The 24,768-nt window shown below is 36.9% G+C and overlaps 1 protein-coding gene across 3 annotated transcripts in view; it reads right to left on the reverse strand.

The window, feature by feature from the left end:
• The window catches only part of rg (A kinase anchor protein rugose), a 385,845-nt gene that overhangs the window by 125,167 nt on the left and 235,910 nt on the right, over positions 1–24,768 (reverse strand). For 2 of the 3 annotated variants that reach the window (XM_089711107.1, XM_089711106.1), the window contains exons 24-38: positions 24,525–24,704; positions 23,865–23,945; positions 23,254–23,361; positions 22,851–23,025; positions 20,422–20,510; positions 19,706–19,858; positions 18,399–18,509; positions 18,165–18,258; positions 17,981–18,072; positions 17,457–17,640; positions 16,002–16,237; positions 14,868–14,992; positions 11,686–11,848; positions 10,926–11,058; positions 8,958–9,094 (exon numbers count right to left, since the gene is read on the reverse strand). In XM_089711107.1, the coding sequence (XP_089567233.1) occupies positions 8,958–9,094; positions 10,926–11,058; positions 11,686–11,848; positions 14,868–14,992; positions 16,002–16,237; positions 17,457–17,640; positions 17,981–18,072; positions 18,165–18,258; positions 18,399–18,509; positions 19,706–19,858; positions 20,422–20,510; positions 22,851–23,025; positions 23,254–23,361; positions 23,865–23,945; positions 24,525–24,704 (2,061 nt within the window). Of the gene's footprint in view, positions 1–8,957; positions 9,095–10,925; positions 11,059–11,685; positions 11,849–14,867; positions 14,993–16,001; positions 16,238–17,456; positions 17,641–17,980; positions 18,073–18,164; positions 18,259–18,398; positions 18,510–19,705; positions 19,859–20,421; positions 20,511–21,372; positions 21,556–22,850; positions 23,026–23,253; positions 23,362–23,864; positions 23,946–24,524; positions 24,705–24,768 lie in introns of all 3 variants that reach the window. The other variant, XM_089711108.1, reaches the window with a different exon arrangement.

The following is a 24,768-nucleotide window of genomic DNA, read 5'->3' on the forward strand; positions in this document are numbered from 1 at the left end:
CTTTGACTGTTAATACTTTTGTTCAGTATTTATCTGTATGATTATTGCTTGGTAATTAATATATTTTCATGTCGTATACCTAATTATAAACATAAGTGTGATGTGAAACTAGCTGGATTTATTTTTACATACTCACAGTCTTATATTTTGTGTTAATGTTAAAATAGTATTAATAGTGTAAATCATAATATTTTTTCAAAGTTAAAAATATTTCCTTTTTTCTGATGGTGTTGCCATCGCATTAAACCGCGCTGTCGTTTCGTTCACAAAAAGTCATGTTATTAGGACCGAATATGTAGCCGCCTCAACTTACGGAAACGAGAGTAACCTGCGTTGTCTGTTAATTATTATATAGTCGAATTTAACGTTACATGGAAATTGGAATCTAAATATATGTATACCTATTTATATTAAATCTGTAGAGGTCAATTCTGCACATGAAATATATTTCCTAAATAACTATCACGAGGTGATTAGAGATCGACATCGACGTCAAAAATGTTTGTCCGTCTGTCTGTCTGTATAACCGTTATAGAAACAAAAACTACTCGACGGATTTAAACGAAACTTGGTACAATTATTTTTCATATTCGTGAGCAGAGCAGCAACTCCATTTTTAAGCTTTCGTCGCGTGTGCGTTCTTAATGCGTGTATCTTAATGGTTAAAGCTACACAGAGATCAAGTATGAAAGAAATGTTCTCCATATTATATAAAAAATATCTCCCGACATCATAAATGTCTATCTTTTATGGTTGAGCTTAGGAGTTCAAAGCTTTCTGATTATATTTGTCTACTAGCTGTCCCCGCGACTTCGTTCGCGTGGAATAGTGACTATGGGACCTATGACCATGGGCTCAGGGTGGGGCAACAATAAAAAATCATTTTTATTTTCATGCTCCCACTCCCGCGCCCACTCGCACTCCCACGCCATATGCCACGTTCAGTCCCAATCCCACGCCCACGCCCACTCCCCTTCACAATTAGTACCTACCAGATCAAAGCCAGGGTAAGCGCCCCACCCAGCCCCACCGTGGCTACGCCCATGCTGAATTACTACTTAACATACAATTATTGAGTAAATACGTACAACCATACTGTACTGTTGTACTACCATAAATAATTAAAAGAATTGTTATTAAAATTTCTTACTAAACTGAGCTAAAAAACTTACGTACCAAATTATTAAAGAAAATCAAGAAATGAAATGCCTAACCTATAACCAAATAGTTACTACATATTGTAATTAAAAATTATGATTAGTATATAATATCGAAAATCAAAAAAGAAATGCCTAACTAATTCTACGTAAAATTTCTTTTAAATTATGTCATATTATTTTTTAGGAACCAGGGGGGGGGGAGAGGAGCAAATTCTATTTCCTTCCTTTCTTAAACGGATGTTTTTAATAATCTATGGTGTAGCCAGTAGCCACTGATCAGCTTAATCGATAGTACTCAGTTTTTATCAAATCCAGAAACAAATCCAAATTAGATCTTTCCTGTCTCACGCACGTAACTAAAGGCTGAAGAGAGAGAGAGCACGTAACTAAACCGTTTAGACGAAGAAAAGTGTATAGAAAAAGGAATAAATAATTTCATAAACTTCCCGACGATCTTTAAAAATAAATTATAACTTTCATTTTTTTCATTCCCACTTTTACCCCTATGTAGGTATAATAAGTGGATGAACCAATTTTGATACACTTTATCTAAGAACCAGCGTCGGAAAATATTCTGCCTAACAAAAAAAAACCGCATCTAATTCGGTTTACCTGTTAGCCAGCTACGGTGCCATAGACAGACACACACACACAGAAATACATAGCGGTCAAACACATAACACCAGTCTTTTTGCGTCGGGGGTTAAAAATATAATACGACATAATTTAAAGGACATTTTATGTGGAAAATTTACCTATAGGTACACCAGGGTAGATAATTTTTGAAACAAAAAAAAATCGCAGTAGGATGAAACCCATTAGAAAAGGATATGATAAAAATGTAAGGAAAAATAAATTACGGTCAATCGGAGTTCGGGAAGTGGGAGGGGGGGAGCTTTTAAGAGAAAAAAATGGTTTCTCTCGATTTCTCGATAATAATAACACCTGCTATTTTTTTTCTACATATTTTAATTGTACAGACATCACTTTTCCACAATTTTATTATATGTATTGATGATGATGATTGAGATTATAACACTCTTAGTCCGTTTTAATTTTTATTCACCCGCATCAGTGCCACCTAAAAAATCTTTATATATCGAAATTCAAGCAAAGTTAAGAAAATGAGAAATAAGAGTTCTCAAGGATCGTTAGAGATAAGAGGCTTACTATTGACCGAAAACAACATGTGTTATGCCGAACCTGAAACCGCTTCACAACGAGAATTGCGGCTCACAGCTGACCGCGAACGGCATGTACTATCCTGTGAGACCGAAACCTTCACTGAGGGTATATATAACGTCTCACAGCTGATCGCAAATGGCATATTGTACTATCCCGTGAGACCGAAACCCTCACTGAGAGGGAATTACGTCTCACAGCTGATCACGATCGTCATATTTTATCTCGAGAATTCTGAAACTTTTACTCAATATGAAGACCGTTTGACAAATAATAGGGTGCACCATAATATTATTCGATCTCTCGAAGATGAACATGAGCATAAGCAATGACTAGAGTAGGGACGCGAATATTACCATTATTTGAGACAAGAACGATTAATAAGTTTGTTTAATGAAAGATTAAGAATTGAAACTATTGGTCTCTTTAAACGGACGAATAGCGAGAGGCCCGTCTTATTGCAGACAGATTTCGACATAGTCTTAATGACTTAGAGGTAAACATAGAAGATCAATCTACAAATTCGTTGGTGTGGTCCGACAAAATAATATAAAAGTGGGTTTGCTTATAACCTCACAATCGATTACAGATCATCTTCTGTATAGGCGATATTAACGTAGTATGTTCTTTTTGTAATGCTTTAAAGTGGAGTAAGGAGTCGGCTTTCGTTTGAAGATACGCCGGAACCTTTGAAATCACTACTTTTAAGTTTTAGAGGAACATGTGCAATCTAAACAGTTCTTAGACAATATTAGCTCTTATAGTATTGCGTTTTAAATGATCCTTTGGTGCTCAACAATTATCAGATGCTCCTTTCATTCTTACTTTTAAGATACAAGGTCAAGTTTATCATTTGATAGGATCCCTTTTGCCTGAAGGCCAACCTAAGTTTCTTTAAATATATTTTGTATTCGACTACGACGAATAATCGAATACAAGAAATCAATATTTCTCGAATTTAAAACTGAACTCATTTCACAATTTTAGAACATGTTAATTCATCAGGTTAATCTGTATATATGCGTTTTAAATCGATATTAGAAGCTTTTCCTCAAGATGGTGATATTAATATAAAATTGGTATAAATGCCGATAGACGGAAGTCTATCAGCACTCAGGAATTCCCTGAGCGTGTTATAACGCCCAGGCCGCAGTATTACAATTTTTCCTACAGTAGGGCGACGAATGTATTTTCGCATAGCAACGGAGGGGAACTCGTGGGGGGTAAAGTGACGCGGGCCACGTACCACAAACATGTTTAGTTTGTGGTACCGAGCGCGAAAGAAAGTCATCGTGTTTTTAGTAAAGTTACTATGTAAACTAACGTAATTTATTACTTAGGTACATATTCTATAATGGTGCGCTCAAACTGTTAATCTACATTTAATTTAGATTATTATTTTAATTACTAAGAAATGTAGAATTTAAATCACATTCATTCATGTTTTCCTCAGATATTCGATGTCTATGATTTTCGATGATTTTAAGATTTTCTTATCAGAGTATTCAATTTTAATGTTGTTAAATTTTATAAGAGACAATTAAGAACATTCAAAAATAAAGTGTCAGGTTTTTTTTTTAACGACGAATGACGAAAAACGACCGAATCGCGGACGAAGTCGCGGGCAACAGCTAGTTAATAAATAAAAATCAACAGCCTTATCACAAAACTCGTTGTAATATAATATTATATTTGAGGTCTCGTTAATACTAAAAGAAAATCAAGATAATCGAATCATCTCAGAACACCGGGTAGTGATGGGAAACATGCATTATCGATATCGATAAGCCGGCAGATAACAATAGTCGACGGGGGGTTATCGCGAACGCATCTGGCGCCTAAATTCCTGCGTGTAACGTACACCGGCGAATAGGAAGGGCCTCTGACAGACAGACGCGGACGGGATAACGAGACCGTTTCGGCTAGAATATTGTGGACTCTGTGTCTAGCGGGTGTACGATATTCAAAAATAAACATTCTTATGGCAACTGCAATATCCACTCAAGTTTCTTGCAAGTCCAGATTAAACATAAAATATTATATCAGGATAAATGGACACTGATTATTTCCGTTCATTCTTAACAAATATTTATCGCATGACATATCCATATAATACACATAACAAATCATTCAATTGTTATCATTGTTTGAAATCAAATATCTAAAATAATGCAGAAACGACAGGTAGGCACCGTGCACCAGCCTTCGGACATAAAAACAAGAAGAAACTTCCTACGGGCGGGCTTTAGGTGAAAATGAACCTTTTACGGTGGCAATAGAATAGATAGTTGTGTTGCTGCGCGGCACCAATAAATCTTATGTCACGATGACACGTGTCAGGTAGACCGGGAGCTGTCAGAGTGACGTAATGTGTTTATTTATGACGGGCGCGGCGCTCGCGCTGACATGGGAACGGCCCGGAGCCGGCGATCCTACGACGCTATGGGGAATCACTTATTGAGACCATATTTCAGCTCATTAAATGGAGCATGTAAAAATGATACTTAATTGCCGCTCGACTGATAAGCTAATGGATCGATTATAATTTGTTCCAGATTTTGGACACATTAAGTTAAAGTTTTATTAAAGAATCTGTTCATATTATAGAACCGTATTTTTCGAAGAAAAAAATGATAACGAAATAATAAAATTTGAATATTCCATACTAACTACAAAGTGTATTCCACATGACTACGTTTTATTTTGTAGCTACCTAGAACATGTTAGAGTATACTAAGCAGGAATGAAATTTCGATACCTAATAAATAGATTAACAATAATCAACAAGAAAAAAATACGCTCTACAATAAGAAAAAATCCAAATAGAAGCAAGAACATAGTTGGAATTCCTGCGGCTCTCCCGTCCCGCTCGCTCCACCGTAAACACGATACACTTAATTAAAACCCTGCATTAGCATAAACAAATAAAATGCCCCATTACGAATTCAATTTACAATCTTTGAAATCGTTTGAATTAGTCGCAGTAAATAATACTTCGGATACAGATCGTATAATAACAGACCGCTATAAAACATGAGGTTTAGCGATTTCGTCCGCGGCGAAAACAATAAAATCATCTTCAACAGAACCGTAGAACATCGCATTACTTGTTACGACTGTACATTGGATACTTAATGCAATTATAACTTAACGCTCCGCTTATTTTAGAATTTTAATATGTAGTGACTTCTATAAAACTGGTCGCGGGCAATATTCGCTGCAAGCTGTAACTTGAGACGGTTCGAAACGAAAATCTTTCTGACCGCGAAGAGCAATGAATTCATTATACTTGACAGATGAGCAAACATTGCCCTGAGCAACACATTTCTAATTTCTCATAATAATATTTGCATAATAATTTTAGTCGTATCAATGACCTAATTAAAAAACGACTGAAAAGACCATAGAGTTAATTATTAGGCACATTTTGCATTATAAAACTTGGTCTTCGATAAATAAAAACTACACCATGAATATGGATTGTGTTCATCTTAAACAAATATGACATTTACCATGATAAATAGTTTTACACATAAATTAATATTAATCCTCATTCCTCACATTAGTACATATTATTAAACTTATGATTAATAATAGACTCAATTTAAGTTCGAATGCTTAAATGTGTTTACTTTGTAATTTATAATTAAATTGCATGTAATCAACGAGAAAATGATACCAATCTGGATATAATGACTCGGTCAGCGCAGCAAATAAAGACTGTTTACATAAATAAAGCACATTATAGTTTGTCAAAATAAACCAGCAACTATTAATGAATTCCCATAAAGTTTAGCAAGTGCACGACGTAGGATAGCATAATGTTTAATTTGGGAAGGCTTAATGATCGCAAGTACACGTAAGTACGCCTCGTTATCGGACAGTACGAGCGCGAGCGTATAAACGGTACAAACCGAGCGCGCAGCGGGGCGCCGCGCCCGCGCCACACAACCGAACAACTCTAGTGTTGTACCCAGACGATACTTTATACGATTGAATATATTATGCATTATGAGTCAGTCATGAAGGTAACAAGTTAACGTATCAAATGCTGGCACTTAAACATAACTTATTGTTTATTGATGAAGATGTGGAGGAAGGAAGGTGGAATTCCTCCATCGAAAAAGGGAGGATCCTCGACCAGTCAACTTGACTGGCCGGCCGTTAAGGCCCCGATGGATGATGTCGGAAAGTTGTATATATAGCTCTGTAGCGAAAACATTTCGCTTGCGCGATTCAGAGCGAGGTGTCGCTACAGGACTCCCCTCCGAGACCGGAGGTCGTAGTACGAGTTGCCTTGCCAGTGCCAGGTATGTTCCAGTGAGTCGGAACAGGAAGCCGCTAGTTCACAGTGAGTCGGAACTGAGTGCGGTGATGCTGCGTGTAATGCTCCAGTGAGTCGGAGTGTGCAGTGAGGGTGGCTGTGGAGCTGACCAAGCATGTGCGATCGCACATGGTAGTGGACAGGACTCCATTTGAAGCCGAGTGCGCTGGCTGGCGGGCGGTGATCGTAGGCGGGGAAGGGATAGGTGGGCATGGACATCATGGATGGACAGAAGGAGTTGTGAACTGTCAGGGGTCACCACTGTGGAGGAAGGAAGGTGGAATTCCTCCATCGAAAAAGGGAGGATCCTCGACCAGTCAACTTGACTGGCCGGCCGTTAAGGCCCCGATGGATGATGTCGGAAAGTTGTATATATAGCTCTGTAGCGAAAACATTTCGCTTGCGCGATTCAGAGCGAGGTGTCGCTACAAAGATACAAGCGTGCGAAATTTCCTGGTATTCCTTCTTATAAAGTTTTATGTAACAATATCTGTACCCATATTATAATACTGAATGTTTGTTTTTAATCTCAGAAAATATTGGTTCGAATTATTGAGAGTTTAATTTTCGTGTATGATGTTAATTTATCGAGGAAGCACGGGGCAAAACTAGTGTTCTATGTATTATAAGTAAATCAGAACAGTAAATAAACAATGCTCAAATGCTACCATTTTTAACTTGTTAATAAATATAGAAGCGTGCGAAAATTCTTTGTATTCTTATTTCTTACATATACAGGTTTTTTGTATGATAATTTAAATAGGTAGTGGGTATAATATTTAACCTATTGTTTCTGTGAGTGATTGCGTTATGAATATTTATTGGTCTATAAGAACTCGTTTTATATATGGTTAAAAATAATTACACATGATAGATTACAATCAAATAGACAATTCATGTTACTAAAAAAATATTACAATACCTAATTTGAGTTTAATGAGCTGCTAGAGACAGGCTAATTCGAATAATTAGCATAACAGACCAAGTAATTTTGCAGATGAAAAATAGAACACACGTTAAAAAATTATTATAATACTTATGTAAGTATATTGATTTAAAACTTCTTTAGCCAATAAAACAAGTGAAATACTTTTAGCAGATTATATACCTTATAATGTAGTTACATTTTTTTGTTGATACATATATGAATAATATTGTAAATTAACCGATAAGTTGTCCAGCATCCCTATAGTGGCGCCACGTGGGCCAGCGCGCCGCGGGGCTTCATTGTTCGTCCTTAAACTGCCTCATATTCGGTTACCGGCTATATTACACGCCTATACGTATCCATATCACCTCAACAACATTAACGTCCTCACTGCAAAAGTATATGCAAACGAACTTACGCGCTAACACCTTTGTATAACATCTATTTTACATTACCCCTGCTAGTGCCCTTACGCCGAACGTAGTTGACGTGGTAAAGGATATAATTCCCATTTTACTACTCTTGAACAAACAAGAAACAACGATAAATTACTGGACAAAGATCCACGTCACACCTTATTTGAAATCAGTTTTGTCATACCACTGTGTTTCTTTTATAAATAAAATTATATTATAATAGCGTTCACAAAAACTTAATTTATATAGCAATAAAGTAGACGATTTATTGTAAAATTTTATTAATAAGCTGTATAATAAATGTTAGTATCGTTAACAGCTAGCTCGAGTGTATGTCGAATGATACAAGCGATTGATTTATGTCCTCCTAACTTCTTACCGCGACGTCACCTGCGTTCAAATAAATTAAATTTAAATATTTATGTCTGACACAACATAGTTACGCAACTTTAAAGTTATGAACTAGGTCCTGCGCAAAATTGTATTTAATTTTAAAATTCAAATTCATTATTACGAATATCCCAATATCCGATATACGGCACAACTGTGAATAAAGTCGTTTAATATGGTTTATTGCTAAAATTAACATAATCAAGACACGAGTCACGGGCAATATCGTTTTTAGCTATAATATTTCAATAATAATTACTTACGTGCATTAAATTATTTCCTAAAAATTCGTTTAAATATTGATTTTGTGAGATGGACATTCAGGTATATCAGATATGCAAAACTAGTGATCACAAACTGAATAATGCTCTGTCCTTACCATTGGTACATTAATAAAGTGATATCAACTATAAAATGATGTTTTTGTTAACGAAAACTAAATCATCGGCACTCAATATCCTCATCCAATGTAAAATGAACCTTAATACCAAACAATAAAGTTCAAAATGCCACCACATCTTCCCTATACACTACAGTATATCTACACTAGCACACACCTCAGGGTCCGCCTTCTTGTAGTCGGGGTCGTCCTCGTCCACCTCGAAGTACAGCTCGGTGGAGGTGAGCGACAGCGTGCCGCCCGCCACCACGCCGCCCGCTACCAACCTCGCGGGGGTACTCATGTTCACCGGCCCTGGTACCAAAGTAACCATTACATACATAAATATACTATTTTTTATATCAATTGAATGCCATAAAACATTAAATATCATAAAAGAGAGCGTGTGTGCCGAGCATACGTGTCAGAAGTGAAACTTCTTTGGCATTCAATGATACAGTAGTACATATTTGCTAGCAGTACAAATACTGTCCTAGACCTCTGTATCAGGTACTTGGATGCACATAGTATGTAACTCCATTTTGTTTGTATTTTTGTTAACATATTGTTACTTACTAAATTCTATGTATGCTTTGGTATTATTACTGTAAGTACAAAAAATGATTCTATTTCAATAAATAAATAAATAAATACAAAAATCGTCGCTTTACTCCAAGATGTGACGGTATTGTCATGACGTGCCTTGAAATTTTACTCTCAACGCGCTTAGGAAGTTTCACTTGAATAAATATATATACAGTTTCACATCTTCTAGACATGTACTGTGTATCGTAACTGACAGATAAAACGACAAATAATGTAGTAAGAACGGAGGAGTTAACAGAAATAAGAACAAGTCGTAACACTTTGCCTAAACCTATCGAGCAGAAGCAGTTACGAATAATTGCAATATGCAACACATCACTTGCTTAAAGCTTATCTGCAGTACATAGAGTTGCTTAAAGATATTAGTTATGTATGAGTTTCTGTTTATTCACGTCCAGTACAAAATGCAAGTTTTAGTTAATACTTACTCTATATCATACAACACATAATATTCAACAGATAATATTAATGGATAAACCATGTCAAATGCTATAGAAAGCACATTGATGTACATTATTACAAGATTATGTTACAGATCATAACAAAGATAAGTAGAGTGAAATTTTACTATGCACAATGATACGTAGTTCCATATAATTTTCTGAATGGTAAAAAACTATGTATTTTGTATATAAGGTAATATTATTTTGTGTCCAGAAGTGAAAATGCTGCGCCTAGTTGTATTTTATTTGATTTTATTTTATTTTATTTGCAACACAAACACATATAACAATAATATAGGTACAATACTTATTTCACTTTAAACCTTAATGACTAATTGTTATTGCAATAACATTTGTTGACTACTAGACTATAAAATATTACAATCGCTTATACATAAATATAAAGAGTTATCAATATACTAACTTATAGATAACAGATAATTTAAAAAATTATTAAGGAGCAATAACGCTCGGATGCGGCTGTGAATTACAAAAAACCAGGATTGAAAATGTTAATAAACTGTAGTAATCAATGCAACACAGAATTAGAAAGAAAGAAAATAATATACATATTACAATTTATTATGACGCTAATAATAAGTATTTTAATAACGAAAGATGGTTTGTATTTATAATGTGACCAATAACTATTTCCCTACAACCTACTAATTAAAAGGCGAAGCTAAATTTTAGTTCTTATTGTGTGTGTGTATGTGATAGTGTAAAATGTGTCAATATTATTTTTGAGTGTGGACCGCGAGGATATACGACGTCCCTGCGAATAATTCTCTTATTATATACCTGTTATTATTTTTTGAAGTGAAAACTTCTTTAGCGGCGTTGGCTATAAAATCTAAAACTCGCGTCAGGACACGTGACCTGATCGAAAAAGCGTAAGACGGATGGATATCAAACATGCTCAACGTTAATAATCAAGTTTTCACTTCTGCCGGCACTCCCGGAGTGCAACCCGTCTTTTTTTTACTAGGTGCACAATAAAGAGTTCTACTAACGATCCTGTCGATGCTCAATAAACAGAGAAAAGTAAGAGTACGTGTTTATTTTATTTGAATAAATCCACAATAATGAGTACGCACCAGTAAGGTCCTGCTCCGCGTCCCGCTCATCAACCAGCAGCTCGGCGTCATCGAGCAGCTCCTGTGCGGGCGCGGCCGCGAGCTGTGCGCCGCCCGACACGCCCGCGATACGTGCGTGTAGTTCCTCTGTCGCCTGATACACGGGAACATGTCGTGTTAAACATTTGGGTGTTTGTGGTAAAATAGAGTAGGAAGAGAGAATAGAGCAAGTAAATAATGAATTGAATAAGTATATTTGTTGTGGAATTCAAATAAGAGGTGACGGTGACCCATTGTGACGTCAGATTCATTAATTTAAACGAATTAATAATTTAAGTTAAGAAATAACATTTGAATTTTAAATTTACCGTAAAATTCAGACAAAATAATTAAACGTTATTGAAATGTTACTAGTTTCTAAGCAAATCGTTTGATGTCAAATGAAATTGACACTAAGATTGTTGAAAATTTGCTACCAAAAATCTTGTCAAACTTTTTCTTAATTCACAAAAAGCGATTATTGTAGTGAATACTAAAAATGTGTGCGTGTACTATTGTACACACGTAGGAAGTGAAACTTCTTTATAACCTTATTTTTCAAAATATAATTTACTATATATGCAACTTGACAGAAATACGTCGAACCACGCGTGGTAGGGATAAGAACAAGATGGCGCGTAACGGAAAAATGTCACGCGTAACGAAAAAATGTTACACTAAATTTTTTTACAACTCCGATAAAGAAGTTTCACTTCAATAATTATAGTATGTATGTAGTGACCTGCAGTATAGCGTCGGTGGGCGGCGCGGGCGGGTGGTGGTGCGCGCGCGCGTCGTGCCGGCGGCCGCGCGCGTCGGGCACGAGCCGCCGCCGCCGCCGCGCGTCGTCCTCCCACGAGTCCAGCTTCCAGAACGTGCTCTCCGCCGCGGCGCCCTCGCCCACGCTGCAACACCTACGCGTCACTCCTGAGCGCCTGGTACAAGTGCTATACAGGTACTAGGCAAACTATGGCCTTGATCTAGTTATTAGTGCGATACTTCTTACCGCCTGGTACAAATGCTACTCAAGTACTAGGCAAACTATCCAGATTTAGTTTAGATACAATAATTTCACGTTACTTCTTACCGCCTGGTACTTGTGCTATACAAATACTAGGCGGAAAAATCTATCTAGCTTTATTCTTATTATTTGCGTACACTTCTTACCACCTGGTACATGTTCGATTCAGATATAATGCTTGTCTAGTTAAAGTTGCACGTTACTTCTTTACGCCTGGTATTGCAAAATTATGTTATTTACATATTATTCCTAACTAAAATACATCATACTAAATAGTAACTATATCAAGTAGGTATAATGTTTTATTCGTTGCAGCGCTATCTATTATTAAAAAATTGTATGCAGTCTATTAGGTACATAATCCTAAGATAATAAATAATGATCATCGTGCAGTATTTAATTCCTGTCATTCACGCCATCTATTTCAAAAGTTGCTAACTATTGTGCCAAATTGGCAAGTACCAATGTCAAGTATTTAAATATATTCTGGTTAGGTGCCGTTGATAACAAATTTAGTTAAGAATATTATAGAGAAAGGTTGCAATCACAGAACAGTAAAGTAGATAGAAGTGTGATGTGGGCGTGGCCCACGTGTCAATGATAAGTTTAGATCACCTCACTTGCTCTCAGTTGTGCGCAGAAAAATATTCGAGTCGGTTGTCAGCTGTCAAACCTTTTTTCCATATTTATTCATTAATAATTAGGACGTGTTGTTCGGTATAAAGAGTGCAAAAATGATAGCAGACGAAATAATATCAGCAATGAAGGCATTTCATACCGTCGGTAAGTCTTATTTTAATTTATTGCACGCCTCATAAGCGAAGCGTTGAGGTGGGTACTACTGTCACTTCGCGCAAAACATCTGATTTTTCAAACTTAAAATGTCTTTATGTATCATACATTGCACTTGTAAAGATAATACATACACACACATTTTAAGAAAAAACACTATTTTTAACGTTCATGATATTTTTGATGTCATTTTTGTTATTTAAACTAGTTAAAAAACAGTTTAAAAAAGTTCTGTCTTGGACGTCCGTGTGTCTGTATGTGCGGATCCTTTTTCTTGTTAACACGATAGCGACCGAAATACTTTACTAATCGAGTCTTTTTTTTTTCTCATACGCTTGAGTATGCTCAGGAATAGAACCCTTTCATTTTTCAGGGTCTGATTCGATGTGGTTTAATTGTTATTAAATAAACAAAAATAATAATTAATAAATATTTATTAAAAAAAAATTATGAGGCGTGCACTTTTGGATTTTCCAAATTATTTTAATTATATTTTATATTATAACTTCGCTTGTCGTAATTTGTCAAAATTGTATACAAATATCTAGTCAAAATGAACCTTAATCCATAAGAAATTAGTACTATTATAGATTGAACTTCAAACAAGACTTTCTGGAATATTATTGCAATAAACAAACGAATGTCGCTTTCGTGATGCTTGTGGTGCATATCGACAGTATCGATACTTTAGAAAAGACAAACATTATAAATATTAAATTTTATTTTATTTTTCCTTAGCTTTCATTTGTCTAATTTATTTATAGATTTCCCAAAGAGGCTAATTTAAAAGAGAAATGGATAAATGCAACGTGACGAATTAACTGGATGCCGAACAGTACTAAGCGGTCTAACAAAGGCCACCAAAACATCATCATCAAACCTACAGCAGTTCCAAGATTTAAAATAATGCATATTTTCTGTTTGTATTTTGTAAAAATAGATTTATACTATTCTATTCCGTTTTTTATTTAATAATAATAATATAAAAAGACGTACTTAGTAGTAATAAACATACTCCAAAATGTGACGCATTATACTATACTCATATAAAAGAAAGAAAAAAAAAATACACAAAAAATATTTATTTGTGAATTATCGATAACAAGGCTGACATCCCTCAGAGCATAGCATCAGATAAATATCAAGTTAATGTCATTAATGTTGAGTGACACAAATTTCAACCTTATCTCTATGTGTTGCGTTTCAAATTTATATCTATCGAAAACTAACGCCCTCTGTTGTGGAGTAGCTGAATGTTTTCGAATTTGGAATTTCTGTGCAATGAGAAACAAAACAGCTAATATACCTAGGGATGTTATACTAAAATAAACCGTAACATGGTGCGTTAGGGTACATATTGAAATGCTGAATTTATAACCTAAGTCAGTTTTTACTCAAATTAAGCTGTCCAATCAAAGGCATAGTTTACTTGTAGTGTACTGTGTAACTATCGGTTTAAATGTGTGGGTTTGGCGACACTGGTTTTCATACTAATTAGACATTACAGCACTTCTATATGTTTTTACTGTTCTGTGGTTGCAATATAATAATTAATCAGTCAGAATTGACTTCAGTCAATTTAATTGAGTCATGTCATCTGTGTTTGTGTGTCATTTTTGAAGATCAAATGTTGTGTCGGTAACTTTTTAATTCCCTTCGTCCACGTGCCGCACAGGCACTGTGTAGAGGTGAGTGTAAAGCTCCGTACGGATAGCGCGTACCCTGCACGCGTAGTCAGTACTTATACGCGGGTTCGGTACGCCAAGTCCATACTTGAATAGTCACGCGTACTCTTCGAGTTTGCAGAACCTTGGCAAATGACTGGGGCTCGTGGAGCGATCTGGATCAATTGTCCTCGCGTACAGGTACACGGCGGTCCGTACAGTGGGGCTAGACAAGTGGCTTTCTATTAGCGTTAAGTTCGATAGAATAGATTATGAATGTATGAGATTGACGTTTGATTACGACGACGACGACGATTGATTACGTCAATCTCATACATTCATAATCTATTCTATTAGACTTTACGCTAATAGAAAGCCACTTGTCTAGGGGGGCAGGAGGTAGGGTACGCAGGGTACTGTGTGGGGCGAGTGTCGGTGGGTCGGTACCGGTGGTGCAGCCTGTCGAGCTGGCGCGCGGCGGCGGCGGTGTCGCGGCGGCGCGCGGCGGCGATGAGCCGCTCGCACGTGCGCTCCTCCTCCGCGCGCTCGCCGCTCCACGCGCCGCACAGGCACTGCGCAACACACGGACAGACATATTTAAAGACTATCTGCATTATTGAAATGAACCAAATATTATAGTAGAGCCATTTTAATAGGCAACATTTGACAGTTCCAACAAAATTCACCAACGTAACCTAGTAACGACGACATAGAATAACATGATATTTCGTTTTATTTATTTATTTATTATTTTTGTTAGAACTGCACATTTTCGTAACTTTTTTCTGTCTGTCTGTCTGTCTGTTACTCAATCACGCCTTAACTACTGAACCAATTTGCATGAAATTTGGTATAGAGATATTTTGATACCCGAGAAAGGACATAGGCTACTTTTTACCCCGGGACATAGGATAGGTTTTATCCCGGAAATCCCACGGGAAGGGGAACTACGCGGGTTTTTCTTTGACTGCGTGGGCGAAGCCGCGGGTGGAAAGCTAGTTTATAATAATACTGACCGATACAAGTAATTTTAAGATTTCATTTTATTGATAAACCATTCTAAACATAATAAACAATTTCTGAATTAAAGAACTGACGTCGCTACAATTTTGTGTCAATAAACCTTTTTTTCTTTTTAAATACCAGAGACGTTACTCTAAAAATCGAAATCTGACTTCTAGAATCGAATGCATTGATTACATTCTTGTGAATAAAAATCATCATAAATTAGGTATCAAACTTGTCTTATTTTACTCCTTAAATTTACGAAATAAAGTATATTACTGGGACAGGGATTCGCCTGATGAATTTTGAAATTGAAATGCGTTTCAAGTTCGATTGACAAATGTTGCAAGTCCGTATCGATTTATTCACTTTAACCGATGTTTTTAAGCAGGTTACCTCTCTTCGAAGATAAAATTGATAGACGTCAAATGATGCCTATTGAATTAGCCCGACTATAGCATTCTTATCTACGAAGAAACGTTATTGAAAGTAAATTAGACACATAAATATATGTACAATTATTTACCACAAGAAAATTTTAAACAACATATAAAATCGATAAAAACATTTCCTAACCTCAAAATCAGCGTGTTTGAGCACGTCGTCAGCGCGCATCCTGTTCAGTATGAACTCGGCCTCGTTGGCGACGCGCACGATGTGGTCGCGCATGGCGTGCGACAGCAGGCGGCCCTCGTTGATCAGCTCGATGAAGGCCAGCCCCGCGTGCTTCTGCAGCGAGTTCTGCCACTCCTGCGAGCACAGCAGCATCACCAGCTCCACCACCGACGTGCTCGACTTGAACGTTTGGAGACCTGCCATTGAAATTTATTTATTTATTGCACGCCTCATAAGCGAAGCGTTGAGGTGGGTACTACTGTCACTTCGCGCAAAACATCTGATTTTTCAAACTTAAAATGTCTTTATGTATCATACATTGCACTTGTAAGATAATACATACACACACATATTAAGAAAAAACACTATTTTTAACATTCATGATATTTTTGATGTCATTTTTGTTATTTAAACTAGTTAAAAAACAGTTTAAAAAAGTTCTGTCTTGGACGTCCGTGTGTCTGTATGTGCGGAGGATTTTCTTGTTAACACGATAGCGACCGAAATACTTTACTAATCGAGTCTTTTTTTTCTCTTACGCTTGAGTATGCTCAGGAATAGAACCCTTTCATTTTTCAGGGTCTGATTCGATGCGGTTTAATTGTTATTAAATAAACAAAAATAATAATTAAAAATAATTATTAATAAAAAATTATGAGGCGTACACTTTTGGATTTTCCAAATTTTTATTTATATTTTAGGAGAATCTACAGCTATATTCTTAAAGATAGTCATATAATATAATACTCACAATAAGCCATTTACAAATTCTCACGGCTAGAATAATATTAATATATAACAATTACAAATGTGAGCGATTACGTACACGAATCAAATGCTTAAAACCAATGCTATTGTAACATTATTTAAATTACATGATATCAACTCGACCACCAAACTGACGAAAGAGCTTATTAGCTAACTGATGCTTAATGGAGTAAGAACTGCTGCAGAATAAGTCAAAATAGAACTGTTTTGATAGCTTGTTAAAGTTATTGCATACGCATGAATTTATTATTATTAAAAAAAAGACGTGTGGCACTCGGGGACTGCCGCGGTTAAGCTATTGCATGCTATGCCTTCAAGCTACTACTCCGTGCCCGTCCCCGTGGGGAGCGTGAGGTTTTTTTCGTTACGGAATTTCTGGATTCGGTCCTCACGCTATAGCTTAATAATTACCAGACTGCAATTTTTTTGAAGTGAAAACTTCTTTAGCGGCGTTGAGCACTTTTTCTGTAATGGGTATTAAATCTTATAAACTCGCGTCAGGACACGTGACCTGATCGAAAAAGCGTAAGACGGATACCATTCCAAAATATCAAACATGCTCAACGTTAATAATCAAGTTTTCACTTCTGCCGGCACTCCCCCAGTGCAACCCGTCTTTTTTAGTTTTATTGGGTCGGTAGCGCGTACCCTCCATGAGCAGCTCCTGGCCGTGGCTGCCGACGAGCGTCTTGGCGAGGAAGGGCGCGAAGTCGAGCATGATCTCGCGCAGCAGCGGGCACACGGCGCCCAGCGCGCGCTCCAGCTTGTGCGTCAGCGACGCCTCGCGCGACACCTCGCCCCCGCCCTCCGCCTCCGTCACTGACTCCGCCTCCTGCACCACCAACCATACAATACGCACATAAAAACGTATATAACATTCCGAGAAATCCATAGTATTAAAGTTATGGCTGGACAGCGTGGATTCGCGCATGTGACAACACGGTAAAAAGTACAAGGAAAAGAGCCAGACTATAAATTCAAATAGTTCAATTCCATAACAGAACCCTAAAAAAACTGAACAGAAATATGTGCATTGTTTATTACTACTTTGTTGTTGGATTATTTCCCCGTAGGAATCTATTTTAGAGATGAAGTACATCACGCTTCAAAACTAATGTCGAGGCACGATTTTTGTCAAAACATAACAGTTCATCGATAAAACTAATACGGACCTGGTGCAGATGTCTCTGTGCGGCTTGAAGACTTCTATTCTGCAGTCTCTGCACGTGGTGCTCACTGCGTAGTTGAATTTGTTTCTCTATTTCTGGAAATAACATTATTTTCATTTATTCTCGAATTCAAAACATTCCCTTAACAAACAGATTTAGATTAATACAAAATATAAATATTTTTTACCTTCATGATCCCTGCCCCTTCCCGTAATAGTGGCCGGACCTCTTTCACCCTCCTCATTTAAATTCACGTCTGTCCATGATTCGTCATTGCTCACCTGAAAAATATAGCACAATACTATACAGTCGATATTGATTGATGTTGATGATGAAAATTTTCATCACTTAGTAGCATAGTTTTTGAGGAAAAATCTTTCGACAGTTCTGCTATTTATAAATTTGTGAAAATATTACTTACAGGAAGTTTATTATCATCCATTGCAATTTCACTAGAGGTCTCTGGGTCGTTATTGGTGGTCTCTGTTGAGTTCAAGTGGAACGAGCCGGCGTCTTCGATCGAGTCCACGCTCTGCGGACACGGTTTCAACATCTTAGCATTTAAGATAACTTAAAATAGAGATAATGTATTTAATTTCATGACGTTACGATAAAACATGATTTTAATGAAAATACATACATAGTTATATTTATATTTTGCATATCAAATCCAAATATAGATTAGGATTCAATAAGTAATAACAAGATTAAAACTTATTGTTATTGAAGAAGAATAAGGAAACAGTGGGGGGTGTTCACATGCAAACAAGACAAAAGTGGGGGGTGACAGCAAGCAAAGCTACACAACATACATACACATTACACATGCTATAAACAAAATGTCTCGTCGCATTCATATTTATTTTTCCATACTTACAACTTGTTTGATATATCCGAATGTATAACAAGATCCTGCTATGGTAAATATTTTTGTTTTGAGGCTCATATACACTATCCTTAATATGTATTGAATATTCCTAATGATGCGGATTATTTTCAATTAATTGACTTAATTATTTGATATGTTCAGATTTATTAGTAAAATCATCAACAGTGAGTTTAAGATATGCATTAATATAATAAAATCAAAGTTGTACACATTGAGTGTCTCGTGTATTCACATTTGTAATTTCACTTTGTGTACTTAAAAAATACTTATTATAGTGCTGTGCTAGCTTGTTTATTGTCTTATTTGTGTGAGCGTAGCGTTAGCGTTCTCAGTGTTACTTTACATTTGAAACAGTTTAGTGTTTGTGACTTAAGCTCGTGTTTGTGTTTCGTATTGGAACTGGAAAGCTTTTTTATTATATATTTACAATACAGTATTAGGCTTCCAGAACCAATTGTTATTGTGAGGTGTTGTTAACACACAGGGTATCGTAACGTTTACAAACCAACTTCACCACGGACACCGTGATCCCCGATAATGTTTTGGACCTCGAGCTGGGAGGCTTACAACAGGACAATAAGATACGTTTAGTTAAACTTTTCCACATTGACAAGTTAAAGGTTTCAGATTCCACACTGTTAGTGCTAAGGATTCACTGCAATGAGACCCGTTTGTTTGATTTAAATTAAAGAGAATTAAGATGTTACTGGATACAAATTGAAATTGACGTCGGGCCTGACTGCAGCGAATATTCTAAGTAAACATCGAAGGAGTTAGAAGGACGACAAAGTCGCAGAAACTAATAGAGGAGCAGAGCTGGCGCGTCCCAGTCAACTAACCTTGGGTTTGCTCTGCTTCAGCCGGAGGCTCGACTTGAACAGCGGCTCCTCTTTCTCCGAGGCCGGCGAAACTTCTAGAGTTTTCTTTTCGCTAGCGTTCGGCTTCAGTTCGTCCGTGCTCGTCTCAATTTTGGCCACGCTCTCTTCCCCCTCCTTCAGTATACAAATGCGACAGCAAAATAACAACGGATGTAAGAAGCGTCAACAAAGACCACATATACGTATTCTAAACACTCCAGCGACAACCAAAACCGACGAGTCAACAGCAAATGAAAATTGCTACGAAAATATGATAATCGTGATATATTCACGGTTAACTGAGTACGCATGCATTAACTATCTCCTAAAACTAACTAAGAGAATGGATGTCAAGTTCTACTATTTACTAAGAATCAGACTTATTTTAAAAAGTTAAAGGCATGCTAAAATCTTTCATTTAAATCTATTTGATAAAGTAGAGTCATGACAAAAATATTGACAATGGATAGAATGGTATGTAATGATATCTATAGATATTCCCATTCATTTATTATTACATTACATCTAATTATAACATAGACAAAAATACTATGTACTTACAAATACAAAAATTACAAACTCTTCAAAAGGGGGTAATAAATTGTACAAAACAATGATCAATGTTCACCCATGCGGTTTAAAATGATGAACAATCTTTTTCTTTCTTTCTTTCTTTCAAAAGGGCACACGTAATTTACCTTCATGGAGGGCGAGTCTAGCTCATTGATGGTGGAGTTGTTCTCATCCACTACTATCATCGCGTACTCCACGTCGTCCCCGTTGTGATCTATGGAGAGAATGCTTTAGTAAGTGAATAACGAAGCGCACCTCAGTGACAAGCGGCCACAAAGCGGAAACAAACATAATCACTCATCCAATACATCAACTGATGCACATTCAACCTTATAACCAGCAACTTAAAACCTTAAACTTAAACCCTTTAGCGATCTACTTCATCTATTTTAAAGTTATTGCTAAGAATAAAGTATGAATTATTTGTAAAAGCTTCATTTAAGTAATGTTTAACATTCATTATAGGTCTAAAGACTACGACTACAATATCATGACAAAAATTAAACATTCATTGAAAATGACATGATAACTACTTGTTGAATACTAAATGATGTTGCAAATAATAAATAATAAAATAAAAATTACAGCAATGCTCAGGCAGTGTAATCTACGCCACCTTCTCTCTCCAGGGCGTATATCTTTTAAGATAATCTGTATTTATTGGTTTTGTTATAAATATCAGAATGATGCCCTGTGAGATAAAGTGACGTCACGCAAACATCGACCACATTTATTAGTATCGTGAGGAGGGCGTTCGCATCGTTTGGAAATTTAATCGTCTCATGATAAAAATTATAAGATATCCACGCGAACACGAAAAAGAAACGAACAACTAAAGCGTGAAGCGATACCGAAGCTTACTTTAGCATTCTTTTTCGTGTATCCTTAAAATCGATAACGTTATATCTGTTCGAATACATAATGATCGAACGAATTGAATTTACAGTTTCGTAACAGATAGTATGTCACGGGCGTACATATGAAAATGCGTTTATGACGAAACTCAATACGTTTCGAGTATAATTCGAACGAGACGTGTCTGTATGTGAGATGCGAACGCTCGGGGCCGCGTTTACCTGCGTGCGCGTGCGCGTGCGCGTGCGCGCGGTAACTAGCGATGCGAGCGTGCGCGAGCGCGTGCGAGTTAGTGAGGTGCTGCCCGCATTCCAGCTTGCAGTGCGAGTGGCGGCTCGGGTGCCCACCGGGCAGGAACTGCGGGTACACGTGGTGCGACCACTGCGGGAACAGCGGCCGCGACCCTGCGCCCCCAACCCCAACCCCACCAGACCCCAGGCAACGAGGATACCATGAGGGGACAGGGGCACACGTACAGATTATCCCCGTTATTGGAGAGGGCGACCGTTTTGAAAATTTAAGAAAAGAGAAATGCAAAATTGCAGTTGCGAGTGCGAGGCGGAGTAATTCCGTTTATAAGTGGAGATAGATGTTGAAAGTAAAGAAAGCGGAAGCGAAGCGCGTTTTGTTGTGTGTTTAAAAGAACAGAGTACAAAAGTTTAAGAATATTATCGAAATGGAAAAGAAGCGGAGTATCATAAAGACGATTGATAATCGAGTAGAACAAAGAGGAAACGGGTCGTGGAGATTTAATCCGTGTAGATTACAGTTCAAATGAGTGTGTGTGTGGTGCAATGCGTCGATGTGTGAGCATCGCAGCGAGTGTGAATAAAACGTAGTTTTTACCAGTGTCCCATTCGTGACGCGAGTTCAAGCGGCGTGTAAAAGAGGAAAAATGATATGTCAGATATACGACTCTCGAGGCTGATCGGTTTGTGGTCGGTCACAAGCAGAAATTTATCGCAGTGAAACTAAAAGAAATGATAATGACATTATGTTGTATCATTTCAACTTCTGGCCGACGATATAAAATAATATTTGTCTCTCTCGTCACCTAACCTAAGATATAAATTATGAATGTGCAATTAAGCTTATAAAGAAGCAAAATAATGGAACTATAGCAATATGAAGATAATGATTTATATTAGATCGTGACTTAATGAATAACTATATAATACATAATAATATAATATTTTAAAAAGCTAATCGAGTGCTTAGCGAAAATATATTACCACGTTAGCCGGAAAATAATCGGAGATTAAATATGTACAAACATAACACAGTAGATATACTTATAATTACGAAAACCATCAAGTATCTCGTGATCCAACGTGTGGCGTATTAAATACATAAAATTATTACGAAACAGGGATACATAACATATTCCATAAATGCAAAATAAATGAAGAAAACAAATATTATATAATAAGAATATGACACATTATTGAACTCAAGTATACATCAGCTGCAAATAATTGCGCACAAAGCGATATTTTTATTAATGACATATCAATATACACTAAAATAATCATTGCGAACTATCAACGATATACCAAACGAAATATCTATATTAATTGTACATATATTATGTTCAATGTTCAGTAATCTTACATGTTATTTTATTATTATTTAGACATTAAATTGTATCCGTATAGGTAAGTATATGTACGTGTGTGTGCGTGCGTGTTGTGTGCCGTACCGTGGTGGTCGTGCGCGTGGTGCAGTCTGCGCGCGCAGTCGGCGGGCGCGTGGGGGTGCGCGTGATCGTGCGCGTGCGCCGGCGGCTCCAGGATGTCGCGGTACTTCGACACCATCAGCACGCTGATGAAGTACACGATCGCCAGCGACAGGAACTGCGCCTGCTTCGTCTCCTCCTGGAAACCGACACACACGTACCGTTACAATATCTTCTTCTCTTTATAATATGTTTGGACAAACAATTAAAGGTGAACGTTCAGATTGCGTGTTGGATGATGAAAAAATCCAAAATATACATGATACTTTTGTAATTAAAAAAAGAATAACGATAAACTTATAATTTACTGAAATATGCCTATTTATGTAGTTTAATACGGATATTCTATATTGCATTAATAACTTACGACGTCTCTATAAATAACAGCACGGAGTCTGTTGACGTCCATATCTTGGAGCAGCCTTTCTGGATCTTTAACTGGACTCGCAGCGTCGGCGAGACTTGCGACGACGCTCTGTGAACATTTATTGCGAAGAAAATTGTTAATTTTTGAAGTGAAAACTTCTTTAGCGGCGTTGAGCACTTTTTCTGTAATGGGTATAAAATCTTAAACTCGCGTCAGGACTCGTGACCTGATCGAAAAAGCGTAAGACGGATACCATTCCAAAATATCAAACATGCTCAACGTTAAATATCAAGTTTTCACTTCTGCCGGCACTCCCCTAGTGCAACCCGTCTTTTTTTTTAACACAATCGTTGGATACAGATGAAAAACAAAAAAGTATACTATACTATCGTGTAATAAATTTTTATTGTTAGCAATAAGCCGATTAAATTAAATTGATTTTAATATATAAAAGCATCATAATACTAATTATTGTATCACCACATAGAATACTTTATTATTATTTTACCCAAGCTGATCCAACCCAAAAAAAATCTTTTCAATATAACCAAAATCGCATCATGTAAATGAGGGCAAGTACCAGGCTCGCATGAACCCCGTGAAGCACGTACCTTGTTGGGCGGCTCGTCGGCGCGCGCGGGCCGCTGGCGCTCCTTGCACTCGAGGCAGTTGCGGACCGCGCACGTGCACACCTGCACAGGGCACACGCTACCGCTACACACTATGCTCTACGCCTACTCGCTATGCGCTTATGTGCGCCTGGTCACTTTATGAGGGGTGTATTACAACTACGGCTCTATGTTTATGACCCTCTTTTAACAATGGGACAATTTTTTTAAATTATATAGAGAAAGAGATGAGAAGAAGTAATGAATTACGGTTATTAAATAGGTACTACCTAATACGTTTAAATGATACACAACTTTACAAGATGTAAACAAAATCGTGATATAATGTTTGGGAACACTTTTACGACTAACTATCGTTTAAAAACTGTGTCTACTATACTGCAACTTATCCACATCAAATAACTATTCTTACACATGAGATAAGTTTCTTGTTCTACAATACAAATACATTTTATTAAAACTAAAGATAATTAGATACTAAATAATTAAACATTCCATAATATAATTGACTACCTCGACTAACTTAGTAATGGAACAACTAAACTTCCTTGACTAGAAGTACCTACGTTATTCAGTAATTAAATACCTATAATACCATTTCAACATTTCTTTCAGAATTTATTAAAAGGTCGTCCATCTTACCAATCGGAGGCACTGTCGCAGAATCCCACCGCTGGACATATTTTTCTCAGCTTCGAGTTCAGCAAAGTTCAGTGCGCTGGCAAATATCAGCACATCGGCCATAGACACGAGGCGTTGTAAAAACGTCACCGCTACTTCCACGGGCATGCCTTGCGTGGGTTCGATGACGTCCAATTCGTTCTGAAAATGTATCAGCATATAAAACAATTAAAAATTGGTAAATATTTTTTATTTATAGAAAAAT

This window comes from Colias philodice, chromosome 26 (assembly GCF_061535455.1).
Source record: "Colias philodice isolate Cphi_HAF_F1 chromosome 26, ilColPhil1 Martin Lab GWU primary, whole genome shotgun sequence".
NCBI classification, from domain to species: domain Eukaryota; kingdom Metazoa; phylum Arthropoda; class Insecta; order Lepidoptera; family Pieridae; genus Colias; species Colias philodice.